The sequence below is a fragment of the Staurois parvus genome, unplaced genomic scaffold, assembly GCF_062004578.1.
Source record: "Staurois parvus isolate SC_StPar_1 unplaced genomic scaffold, SC_StPar_1.0 ptg002843l, whole genome shotgun sequence".
NCBI lineage: Eukaryota > Metazoa > Chordata > Amphibia > Anura > Ranidae > Staurois > Staurois parvus.
The window spans coordinates 57,569-70,440 of record NW_028320639.1 but is presented as its reverse complement, the minus strand read 5'-3'; the positions used below and the strand labels follow the sequence as shown (position 1 = coordinate 70,440).

Below are 12,872 nucleotides of genomic sequence, written 5' to 3'. Positions count from 1 at the left end.
AATCGGGGATGTGAGGGCGGCGGGTACGTCTGTTCAGGCGGCTTTTATTTTGGAAGGGGGATAGGCTGATGGATTTTGCTTGACTACAGAGGCGTGCGCTGCGGGAGAGAGGCAGAGGGAGGGAGACGGCTCATTCTCGCCTCCTGCCCAAGTTATTCCGACATTAGCCCATTTCTTGGTAAAAGGGGAAAAAAAAAAAAAAAAAAGCGCTGGTTTTCAGGCTAGGATGACGGCTGGGAAAGGTAGGTCTGCCCACTCTTGTCTCTGGCTTCCACTTTGAGCGCTCATTGTGAAGCTTGTGATGGTCTGCACACATATCATTTACTTTGGCTTTTAAAGATTAATGTGCAGAGGAGGTGAGAACTGCGAGAGGAGAAAAAACGCCAGATTAACCCTGCAGTTTCCAGGAACGCGGGTTCCTTATTTTGGATTATCCCGACATCCTGCGGATTAGTGAGGAGGATTTTGTGTCACTAGGAGACTCCAGCAGATGTACCGCTGGTGGCATCAAAGTATGAGAGGCGGCCTGCGGGGTTTGCAAATAAAGCAGAATGGCAAATACAAAGATTACGCTTTAGTCTAGTTCATCGTTCCTCAGCCAGGGTGCTATGGCGCTCTGGGGTGCCTTCCGAGCCTCTCAGGGGTGCCGCGCTGGATCCGTTTTTTTTGCACGGCGCTATGCGTCTCTCTGGCACAGGCGGGCCAACTGAGGACTTAGATGTGAAAGGGGAGGATAAGGACTATGTTGTAAATGTGGGAGGATAAGGACTGTAAAGGGTGGGGGGGGGGGGGGCACTGAGGACTCTAATTTAAAAGGGGAGGGCAGAAAACGCTCTTGTGATGACTCTGATATGAATGGGGCCTTCTGATGTGATGGAGAGGGGCTTCTGATGTGATGGAGGGGTGCCTTGAGATTTTGCATACTTGGTGCTGATCAGGGACACGGTAACTGGTGTGGTGGTGACCAGGGACAATATGACTGGTGTGGTGGTGACCAGGGACAATATGACTGGTGTGGTGGTGACCAGGGACAATATGACTGGTGTGGTGGTGACCAGGGACAATATGACTGGTGTGGTGGTGACCAGGGACAATATGACTGGTGTGGTGGTGACCAGGGGCAATATGACTAACGTGGTGGTGACCAGGGACAATATGACTGGTGTGGTGGTGACCAGGGACAATATGACTGGTGTGGTGGTGACCAGGGACAATATGACTGGTGTGGTGGTGACCAGGGACAATATGACTGGTGTGGTGGTGACCAGGGACAATATGACTGGTGTGGTGGTGACCAGGGACAATATGACTGGTGTGGTGGTGACCAGGGACAATATGACTGGTGTGGTGGTGACCAGGGGCAATATGACTGGTGTGGTGGTGACCAGGGGCAATATGACTAACGTGGTGGTGACCAGGGACAATATGACTGGTGTGGTGGTGACCAGGGACAATATGACTGGTGTGGTGGTGACCAGGGGCAATATGACTGGTGTGGTGGTGATTAGATACAACATGACTGGGGTGATGGTGAGTAGGGACACTAACTGTTCTGGCAGTGATTAGGGACAGTATGACTGTTCTAGCGGCGGTGATTTGGGGCACTGTATCTGGTGTGGCGGTGATTAGGGACATGACTGGTGTGGCGGTGATTTGGGGCACTGTATCTGGTGTGGCGGTGATTTGGGGCATTGTATCTGGTATGGCGGTGATTTGGGGCACTGTATCTGGTGTGGCGGTGATTTGGGGCACTGTATCTGGTGTGGCGGTGATTTGAGGCACTGTATCTGGTGTGGCGGTGATTTGGGGCACTGTATCTGGTGTGGCGGTGATTTGGGGCACTGTATCTGGTGTGGCGGTGATTAGGGACACTGTAACTGGTGTAGCGGTGATTTGGGGCACTGTATCTGGTGTAGCGGTGATTTGGGGCACTGTATCTGGTGTAGCGGTGATTAGGGACACTGTAACTGGTGTAGCGGTGATTTGGGGCACTGTATCTGGTGTAGCGGTGATTTGGGGCACTGTATCTGGTGTAGCGGTGATTTGGGGCACTAACTGGTGTAGCGGTGATTTGGGGCACTGTATCTGGTGTGGCGGTGATTTGGGGCACTGTATCTGATGTGGCGGTGATTTGGGGCACTGTATCTGCTGTGGCGGTGATTTGGGGCACTGTATCTGGTGTAGCGGTGATTTGGGGCACTGTATCTGGTGTGGCGGTGATTTGGGGCACTGTATCTGATGTGGCGGTGATTTGGGGCACTGTATCTGGTGTGGCGGTGATTTGGGGCACTGTATCTGGTGTGGCGGTGATTTGGGGCACTGTATCTGGTGTGGCGGTGATTTGGGGCACTGTATCTGGTGTGGCGCGGTCATCAGGGACACTGACTGGTGTGGTGGTGATTAGATACAGTATGACGGGTGTGGCGGTGATTAGGGACACTGTACGTGGACTGTGGTGATTAGGGATTCTGACTGACAGGTCTGGTGACATTGTTCTGCTGTAGCGGTGATCAGAGATAATGGCTGACGTACAGTAAAATCAGAGCAGCCAGCCATTGTACATGGTCCCTGCCACTGGTGGACACAGGTTACAGATCGTGCCGCTGCACACACAACACAAGGAGCAGTTCCAGGAGGACATAGGAGTACTTCCACCCAGAACTAGAGGGCACCTGCCCAGCCATTTATGTACATTGACTGGGTGGGAAGTGGTTAAAGGGTGCTGTGACTTAAAAAAAAAAAAAAAAAGTTGAGAAACGCTGGGCTAGTTTTATGGGGTTTGTTAAATAAAAAATCTTTTAACTTTCCACAATTCCTTCATAGCAGCAACCAGACTGACAGTAGGAGGTTCCGCACAGCAAGCCACTCAGGACATGTTGCTTGGACCCTTTCTGTCCCTCCTGTCTCTGGCAGTGGTAGTTGGTGGGGCAGCTTGTAGGAGACAATGAGCAGGTGGTGATGATACGAATTCATAGTCCCCGTGTTAGACCCGTGACATGGGTTGCAGTTGGGAATAGTGGTCACACTGATGGCTACACAGGGTGGTAAGATTGCGATTCACCAAGATTGTGTGAAGGGTTTTAATATCGGGTAAAAGTTTTCACATGTACGGTATGAATTTCAGCAGTTTCTTTAGTTTGTTAGAGACGTGCCGATGTTGGTGTGCTCCTGAATCTCTTGCCAATAATGTAAACACACAGGCCGCAGTTTGGTACTACGAGTCAATAAAGAGGATATTGATTGAGAACAAGCGAAATCTGTGAGACGGGACACCCGGGAGTTGTATCTTGTGAGTTCATAGTCACAGGCCCTGATAGTTACTTCAGCATCCATTTATTTTTATTTGTTTGGTTTTCGGAACATCATGTCTACTCTTCAATCCCATTGTTTATTGACTAGTATTTATGTGCTTATTCCTGATCTGAGTCAGTTTGGTAGTCTCATAGATCATAATTGCAAAAGTGTTTTATTTGCTCCTGTTGATGGGTGGAGGTGTTGAGGGAACAGAAGGTAGTGGAGAAGGTTTCTAAAGGAGATCAAAGTTGATGGTGGAGGGGGAGAGCTGAAGCTGATAAAGGGTGGGGTAATAGGAGTTGATGGCCAAGGGGCCTAACAATTGGAGGTGATGGGTTGAGGGACTGGCAATTGGAGGTGATGAACATGTATGCGGCTACCAGGGGTATGATGATGGAGGAGGAGAGCTGAAGCTGATGAAGGGTGGGGTAATTGGAGGTGATGGGGTGAGGGATTGGCAATTGGAGATGATGAACATGTATGCAGGTATCAGGGGTGTGATGATAGAGGGGGAGAGCTGCAGCTGATGAAGGGTGGGGTAATTGGAGGGGGTAGGGTAATTGGAGGTGATGGGGTGAGGGACTGGCAATTGGAGGTGATGAACATGTATGCAGGTACCAGGGGTGTGATGATAGAGGGGGAGAGCTGCAGTTGATGAAGGGTGGGGTAATTGGAGGTGATGGCAAAGGGGACTGGCAATTGGAGGTGATGGGGTGAGGGACTGGCAATTGGAGGTGATGAAGAACATGTATGCAGGTACCAGGGGTGTGATGATGGAAGGCGAGAGCTGAAGCTGATGAAGGGTGGGGTAATTGGAGGTGATAGGGTGAGGGACTAGCAATTGGGGAGATGGGGTAAGGGGCTGGCAATTGGAGATGATGAACATGTATGCAGGTACCAGGGGTGCGATGATGGAGGGGGAGAGCTGCAGCTGATGAAGGGTGGGGTAATTGGAGGTGATGGCAAAGGGGACTGGCAATTGGAGGTGATGGGTTGAGAGACTGGCAATTGGAGGTGATGAACATGTATGCAGGTACCAGGGTTGTGATGATGGAGAGGGAGAGCTGAAGCTGATAAAGGGTGGGGTATTAGGAGGTGATGGCAAAGGGGACTTGCAATTAGAGATGATGAAGAACATGTATGCAGGTACCAGAGATGATGGTGTTGGGTGGACATGGGTGCTGATAGAGGTTTTGGGGAATGGAATGTGATAGGGAGGGATGTGATGGGATCTAATGATGGAGGAGGGGAGTAGGTGTTGATGATGAAGTGAGGGGTCATACCTGATCTTAAGGTCATAGGATAAAGTAATATATGTAACGGAGGCCGAGGGAAAGGATGAATGGAAGGTATACAGAGATGGGACAAGAGTCTGAAGATCAGTGGAGGACTTTAGGCTTCTATTATACAAACTGGATGAGAAAGCTGGGAGCCTAGTGGAAACATGGTCAGGGGAAGTTTCAGTGTAGTTAACCACTTAAGGGGGGTCCCCCTTCCCTTCCAGGCCATTTTTTGTTTACCATTGTTCAATTACCAGTTGAAGCACTGCACCGTTTCAGCTGGTAGTTGCGTGGTCATGCAACACTGTCCCTAAACGAAATGTACATCCTCTTTTCACAGAAACATAGCTTTCTTTTGGTGGTACAGGCGGACCTCGGTTTATGAACGCCTCGGTTAACGTAATTTTCAGTTTACGAATGAAAATCCATTGACAATAATGCCTCGGTTTACAATTTTGTTTTGCAATACAAACGGATTAATTGGTTTTCAATGCATTTACAAATTTTTTTTTAACCCCTTCCCGTCGGCGCCTCCCGGCCCTTTAAGAGTTTTAGAAGGCGGGACGGGCGGGGTTTGGGGATCATATGACCGCCGTGACGCGTCATCACGGCGGTCAATTGATCGGGAAAGGTGCCGCCATTTAGTGACAGCCAGTGAGGGAGTCTCCCTGTATACTCTGCTCCCTCACTGTATACACCAGTGGTGTATTCAGGTTTTGTGCTGCCCTTGGCAACACAAAAATTGTCTGCCCCCATGAACACCGACCAACACAACTCCCCCTTCCCCCTCCCGTGGAGAGAGAAATTACATTGACCAACAACACCCCTGCACCCCACCTGGGACAGCCTTCCACTGCAAACCCCCCCGGCGATAGTGAGACACTCATCTTCACAGCTTTGGACATTCCCGGGAGCAAAAGCCAGCCAGGCTCTACATACACCATCAAACAGCCCGCAGCCTCTCTTGGATCCCACCTGGTTCCCATGGTGCACATGTCCCTTCTTTCATCCCTTCTTCTAGGGAAAGGTGCTGCCCCATTGGAAAATGCCGCCCTAGGCAAGTGCCTTGTTTGCCTTGTGGTAAATACACCCCTGGTATATACTACTCCTCTCCTGCGCCCTTCTTGCACACACTACCCTCCACCCCCTCCCCCCTACAAAGAGAAACCTGTCACTCATATGCTATCACATAGGGGACTATCGGTCCCCTATGTGATACTAATAAAATCATAAGTTAAAAAAAAATCCAAAACGTTTTTAAGATGTGGCATCCCCATGCTCAGAAGTAGCAGAATGTGTTTTGGGGTGTTATCCCACATATACCCATGGCATGCATGAGCAATATATCTGTTGGGTTTTTTTTTTTTCCAAAACTTTTTAGTCTTTTTTTCATCTATATCACAAAAAAATAACAAAACCCAGTGATGATCGAATACAAGCGGTTTACGAATTTAATTCGTTTTGTGGGACTTTTCGTATTGCGAAAAATTTGCAAAGCGAAACGCAGTTTCCCATAGGAATGCATTGAAAAGCAATGAATCGGTTCCGGAGATCAGAAAAAAGTCAATAAAAGTCTTTTATTCTGTTCAAAACTTTTTATAAAGTGCAGTTTAAGGGCATAAATACTGTACAGGGACATGATTAACCTCTTCACGCCGGCCGCACACAAATCCGGTAATTACGGTTAAAAACCTGCAGTGACAGCCAGTCGCTGTATACACTGTTTCTCTCCTGCCTTTCTCCACCCCCCCCCCCCCCCCCCCTCAGTACACAGTCTTCTGCATTGGCTAAATTTTTCCTATCGGTACAATGCCTATAGGGCTATTTGCAGCCGATATTTTTCAGTGGCTGAAATTTCGGTGCATCCCTAGCAGAAACCCTAGAGAATAAAACGGTGTTGCAATCTTTTTATGTCACAAAGTATTTGCAGTGATTTTCAAACACCCATGTTTTGGGAAAAATACACTTTTTTAATTGTAATGTACAAAAACACAATATATTGCCCAATCGTGGGTTTTTATGCTGGCAGCTTTCCATTTACATTTTATTTAACCACTTGGGGGCCACCCACAATTTACTGCGGACGGGGGGCCTGTACAGGCAAAGCAACGTACTGGTATGTCGCTGTCAGCTTCCAGGTTTAGGGCGCCCCCACAACATCTGTACACAGTGGGAGTTTGTCAGCAAGTCCCGGCCATTGATTCAAGCCGGGACCTGCAGATCGGCTTTGTCCAATCACAGCCCAGAGCCCTGTGTTCATAATCAAACACAGAGGGAACGATCTTTGTTTTTTCTCCCTGCAAAGCAGCAATAAGAAACAGATCTTTAGTAAAACGCACATAGTTAGGCACACACTTAACTCCTTCATTACCCAAGATGTTAACCCTTTCCCAGCCATTGTCATTAGGACATTGACAGTGTGCAGTTTTATCACTGTATTAGTCTCACTGGTGATGTCAGTGGCAGTCAGTTAGTGTCAGATTGCCTGCCACACTATCGCAGTCCCATATAAGTTGCTGATCACCGCAGACTCCACCATCCTAGAGTTTAATATTTGTCAATTCCCTGCAGAATTCAAGCTTTCTTAGATGCCAAAGGTGATCTAGCACCATATTGAGTAATGATTTTGTTCTTTTACCTGGTGTTTCCATAATTTTATCCAACCCCTGTATTTTCAGTAAAATGTTCTTACTAAAGCTAATTTTAGTGCACACAAACACATTATATTACGCATTTTTTTATTCGAATCCCTTCCTGCCATTCGTCCACATACAGTTAGGTCCCATATATATTTGGACACAGGCACAATTTTCGTACTTCTGGCTCTTTATGCCACAAATAAAAACAAAACAATCCAAATGAATTTGAAGTGCAGAATTTCAGCTTTAATTCAAGGATTGAACATAAATATCAAGTACAAATTTTAGGAACTGCAACCATTTTTATACACAGTCCCTCCATTTTCAGGGGCTCAAATGTAATTGGACAAATTACAATAATCATAAATAAAATGTTCATTTTAAATTTTTTGTTGAAAATCCTTTATTGGCAATAACTGCTTGAAGTCTGGAACCCATGGACATGCCCAGAGACTGGGTTTCCTCCTTTCTGATGCTTTGCCTGAAGTCTGGAACCCATGGACATTACCAAAGACTGGGTTTCCTCCTTTCTGATGCTTTGCCTGAAGTCTGGAACCCATGGACATTACCAAAGACTGGTTTCCTCTTTTCTGATGCTTTGCCTGAAGTCTGGAACCCATGGACATGACCAAAGACTGGGTTTCCTCCTTTCTGATGCTTTGCCTCAAGTCTGGTACCCATGGACATGACCAAAGACTGGGTTTCCTCCTTTCTGATGCTTTGCCAGGTTTCTAACTGCAGCTGTCTTCAGTTGATCTTTGTTTGTGGGTCTTTCTGCCTTTAGTTTTGCCTTCAGCAAGTGAATTGCATGCTCAATTGAGTTGAGATCAGGTGATTGACTTGGTCATTGGAGAATATTCCACTGCTTTTCCTTCAAAAGCTCCTGGGTTGCTTTTGGAGTGTGTTTTGGATCATTGTCCATCTGTACTCTGAAGCTCCGTCCAATCACCTTTGCTGCATTTGGCTGAATCTGGGCTGACAGTATATCTGTAAACACGGCAGAATTCATCCGGCTGCTTCTGTCACATCATCAATAAACACCAATGACCCAGTGCCACTGGAAGCCATGCATGCCCATGCCATCACACGGCCTCCACCATGGTTTACAGATGACGTTGTGTGCTTTGGATTATGAGCTGTTCCAAGCCTTCTCCACACTTTTTTCTTCCCGTCATTCTGGTACAGATTCATCTTAGTTTCCTCCAAAGAATGTTTTTACAGAACTGGTCCGGCTTTTTAGATTTTTTTTTTGGCAAAGACTAATCTGGCTTTTCTATTCTTCAGGCTTATGAATAGTTTGCACCTTATGGAGAACCCTCTGTATTTGCTCTCGTGAAATCTCCTCTTGATTGAAGACTTTGACAATGATACGCCCCCCTCTTGGAGAGTGTCCTTCATTTCTCTGGATGTTGTGAATGGGTTTTTCTTTACCACAGAGAGGATCCTGCGATCATCCACCGCTGTTGTCTTCCATGGACGTCCATGCCTTTTTATGTTGCTGAGCTCACCAGTGCGTCCTTCTTTCCTCAGAATGTACCAAACTGTTGATGTTGCCACTCCTAATGTTGCTGCTATCTCTCTGATGGATTTGTTTCATTTTTGAAGCCTTACAATGGCCTGTTTCACTTGCATGGACAGCTCCTTTGAACGCATGATGCAGGTTCACAGCAATAGATTCCAAATGCAAATACCACACTTAGAATCAACTTCAGACCTTTTACCTGCTTAATTGATGAAGAAATAATGGAGTAGCCCACACCTGGCCATGAAACAGCTTTTAATTCAATTGTCCAATTACTTTTGGTCCCTTGAAAAAGGGGGATGGCTACTCTTAAGAGCTGTAATTCCTAAACCCTTCCTCCAATTTGGATGTACATACCCTCAAATTACACCTGAGTGCGCGCACTGTCAGTCCATATCCATTATAGAACTATAACTGGAATATGTTTTGGGAAATGCCTGAAAAAACTAAAATTGTGCCTGTGTCCAAATGTATGTATATGGACCCAACTGTATATGCGGCCTCTTGGTGGATCGGCTTTAACACTGTGATTGGCAGTCACAGCGGTCACATGTTCGGAATCTTCGCAAGTGTACATCGGGAGCTTTCCGGTACCCGTCGGTTACTGTGCGGGGAGCGCGCTCTCAGCACAGGCAGTTGTCTACATAAGGCAGCATATATGCGGTTGCTCGGTGTTACATGACCGGAATGCCTGCCCCGGCCTCCTAGCATTTAGAACCTCTTAAAAGGGCAGGGAGGCAGCGACCAGCAGGGGTTAAAGATGAGTTTGTGTTGAGTCAATGGATGCCTCACCGCTCAAAGGTTAAACTTTTGCACACCCTTGATATGACGCTTTAGGTTCAGCATTAACTGTGAATAATGGTCCTAAAATTATTTCTTTCACTGTGGCATGAAAAGTGACATGTAATGTGGCATGAAAAGTGATATGTAATGTACAGTGGGGATCAAAAGTTTTGGCACCCCAGCTAAAAATTTGTATTAATGTGCATAAAGAAGCCAATGAAAGATGGAAAAATCTCCAAAAGGCATCAAATTACAGATTAGACATTCTTATAATATGTCAACAAAAGTTAGATTTTATTTCCATCATTTACACTTTCAGAATAACAGAAAACAAAAAAATGGCGTCTGCAAAAGTTTGGGCACCCTGCAGAATTTATAGCATGCACTGCCCCCTTTGCAAAGCTGAGACCTGCCAGTGTCATGCATTGTTCTCAATCATCATCTGGGAAGACCAGATGATGTCAATCTCAAAGGTTTTAAATGCCCAGACTCATCTGACCTTGCCCCAACAATCAGCACCATGGGTTCTTCTAAGCAGTTGTCTAGAAAACTGAAACGGAAAATAGTTGACGCTCACAAAGCTGGAGAAGGCTATAAGAAGATAGCAAAGCGTTTTCAGATGTCAATATCCTCTGTTCGGAATGTAATTAAGAAATGGCAGTCATCAGGAACAGTGGAAGTTAAAGCAAGATCTGGAAGACCAAGAAAAATATCAGACAGAACAGCTCGCAGGATTGTGAGAAAAACAATTCAAAACCCACGTTTGACTGCACGATCCCTCCAGAAAGATCTGGCAGACACTGGAGTTGTGGTCACTATTCCACTATAAAGAGATACTTGTACAAATATGGTCTTCATGGAAGAGTCATCAGAAGAAAACCTCTTCTACATCCTCACCACAAAAATCATCGTTTGAACTTTGCAAATGAACATATAGACAAGCCTGATGCATTTTGGAAACAAGTTCTGTGGACCGATGAGGTTAAAATTGAACTTTTTGGCCGGAATGAGCAAAGGTACGTTTGGAGAAGAAGGGGCACAGAATTTAATGAAAAGAACCTCTGTCCAACTGTTAAGCATGGGGTTGGATCAATCATGCTTTGGGGTTGTGTTGCAGCCAGTGGCACAGGGAACATCTCACGAGTAGAAGGAAAAATGGATTCAATAAAATTTCAGCAAATTTTGGATGGTAACTTGATGCCATCTGTGAAAAAGCTGAAGTCAAAGAGAGGATGGCTTCTACAAATGGATAATGATCCTAAACACACCTCGAAATCCACGGGGGATTACATCAAGAGGCGTAAACTGAAGGTTTTGCCATGGCCTTCACAATCTCCTGACCTCAACATAATTGAAAATCTATGGATAGACCTTAAAAGAGCCGTGCGTGACAGACAACCCAGAAATCTCAAAGAACTGGAAGACTTTTGTAAGGAAGAATGGGCAAAGATACCTCAAACAAGAATTGAAAGACTCTTGGCTGGCTACAAAAATAGTTTACAAGCTGTGATACTTGCCAAAGGGGGCAGTACAAGATATTAACTCTGCAGGGTGCCCAAACTTTTGCAGACGCCATTTTTTTGTTTTCTGTTATTTTGAAAGTGTAAATGATGGAAATAAAATCTAACTTTTGTTGACATAATTATAAGAATGTCTAATCTGTAATTTGATGCCTTTTGGAGATTTTTCCATCTTTCCTTGGCTTCTTTATGCACATTAATACAAATTTTTAGCTGGGGTGCCCAAACTTTCAATCCCCACTGTATGTCAGCGGTTTCATACGTATGGGGGGAGGGGTAGCGCTGAGAACTTTTTTTTTTTTTTTTTTTTTAATTCTGTTTAATTTTTTAACTTTTTTTTTTAACTTCTTCAGTCTATCATGAATGCTGCTGCCAGACTCATCCACTTTACTAACCGTTCTGTATCAGCCACCCCCCTCTGCCAATCCCTCCACTGTCCTCCACCCCTGTCTGCCAATCCCTCCACTGTCCTCCACCCCTCTCTGCCAATCCCTCCACTGGTCTCCACTCAGTGTCCTCCATCCCTCTCTGCCAATTCCTCCACTGGCCTCCACTCAGTGCCCTCCATCCCTCTCTGCCAATCCCTCCACTGGCCTCCACTCAGTGCCCTCCATCCCTCTCTGCCAATCCCTCCACTGGCCTCCACTCAGTGCCCTCCATCCCTCTCTGCCAATCCCTCCACTGGCCTCCACTAAGTGTCCTCCACCCCTCTCTGCCAATCCCTCCACTGGCCTCCACTAAGTGTCCTCCACCCCTCTCTGCCAATCCCTCCACTGGCCTCCACTCAGTTTCCTTCACCCCTCTCTGCCAATCCCTCCACTGGCCTCCACTCAGAGCCCTTCACCCCTCTCTGCCAATCCCTCCACTGGCTTCCCATTGCCCAACGGATAAAATTCAAAATATTAACAACACATAAAGCCATTTATAACTCAACCCCAAATTACATCACTGATCTTGTCTCCAAATATCACCCAAACCGTACTCTCCGCTCCTCTCACAACCTCCTGCTCTCTAGCTCCCTCGTCTCCTCCTCTCATGCTCGTCTCCAGGACTTGTCCAGAGCTTCCCCCATCCTCTGGAACTCTGTACTCCAATTTATCAGACTATCGCCTACTCTGCTCACTTTTAGGCGATCTCTGAAAATCGATCTCTTCAGGGAAGCCTATCCTGCCCTCAGCTAATAATGGAATCTTCTACTCTTCCTACCAGTCCATCCCCCACAGTTACTACCTTTGGTATCACTAGCCCCTCCCTCCCTCTTAGATTGTAAGCTCCCAGGATCAGGGCCCTCCTAACCCTCTTGTATTGAACTGTATTGTTGCTGTATTGTCTCCCATTATATTGTACAGCGCTGAGCAAACTGTTGGCGCCATATAAATCCTGTATAATAATAATAATATTTTGTGCTGTATGGTGCGTATAAAGGAACCTGTTAGATTCTCTGTGGTCAGCCTGCAGACTGAATGAAAAAGACCCAGTTTGTGTATGGCCAGTTTTAAGGCCTATTCCTATTAATAATGCCCTGATTATAGTAATACTGATCTTTATTCGGCTCATACAAGCCTTCCTCTGCTCTCCATATGTAGGATCTGTCTTGCAGGCGCGGTGACACAGCCCTTCTCGCACTGTGGTTGCTAGGGGAGGGCACTGGTTGCTAAGGGAGGTGGCCAGGCTCATATAATGCGTCCCTGGGAGTGAAGGGGGGATTATACTCTCCAGCTTTAGTCATCCGCATCATCCATTCTCTTCCCTCTACCTCTGGAGTCTGCTCTGTATTCTCCTCCATCCCAGATTCTGCCAGAACAAGGATGACTTCTTCTCTGTCTGCAGAGGA

General features: G+C 46.4%; 1 protein-coding gene across 1 annotated transcript in view; it reads left to right on the top strand.

Annotated features, from left to right (window-relative positions):
* Positions 1 to 116: 116 nt before the first annotated feature.
* Positions 117 to 12,872, top strand: part of LOC149429048 (CLIP-associating protein 1-A-like) — a gene marked incomplete at its 3' end in the record, with an annotated part of 69,748 nt that continues 56,992 nt past the window's right edge. Inside the window, exon 1 of the mRNA XM_089666789.1 lies at positions 117 to 242. Coding sequence (XP_089522915.1) covers positions 227 to 242 — 16 coding nt within the window. The remainder of the gene's footprint in view (positions 243 to 12,872) is intronic.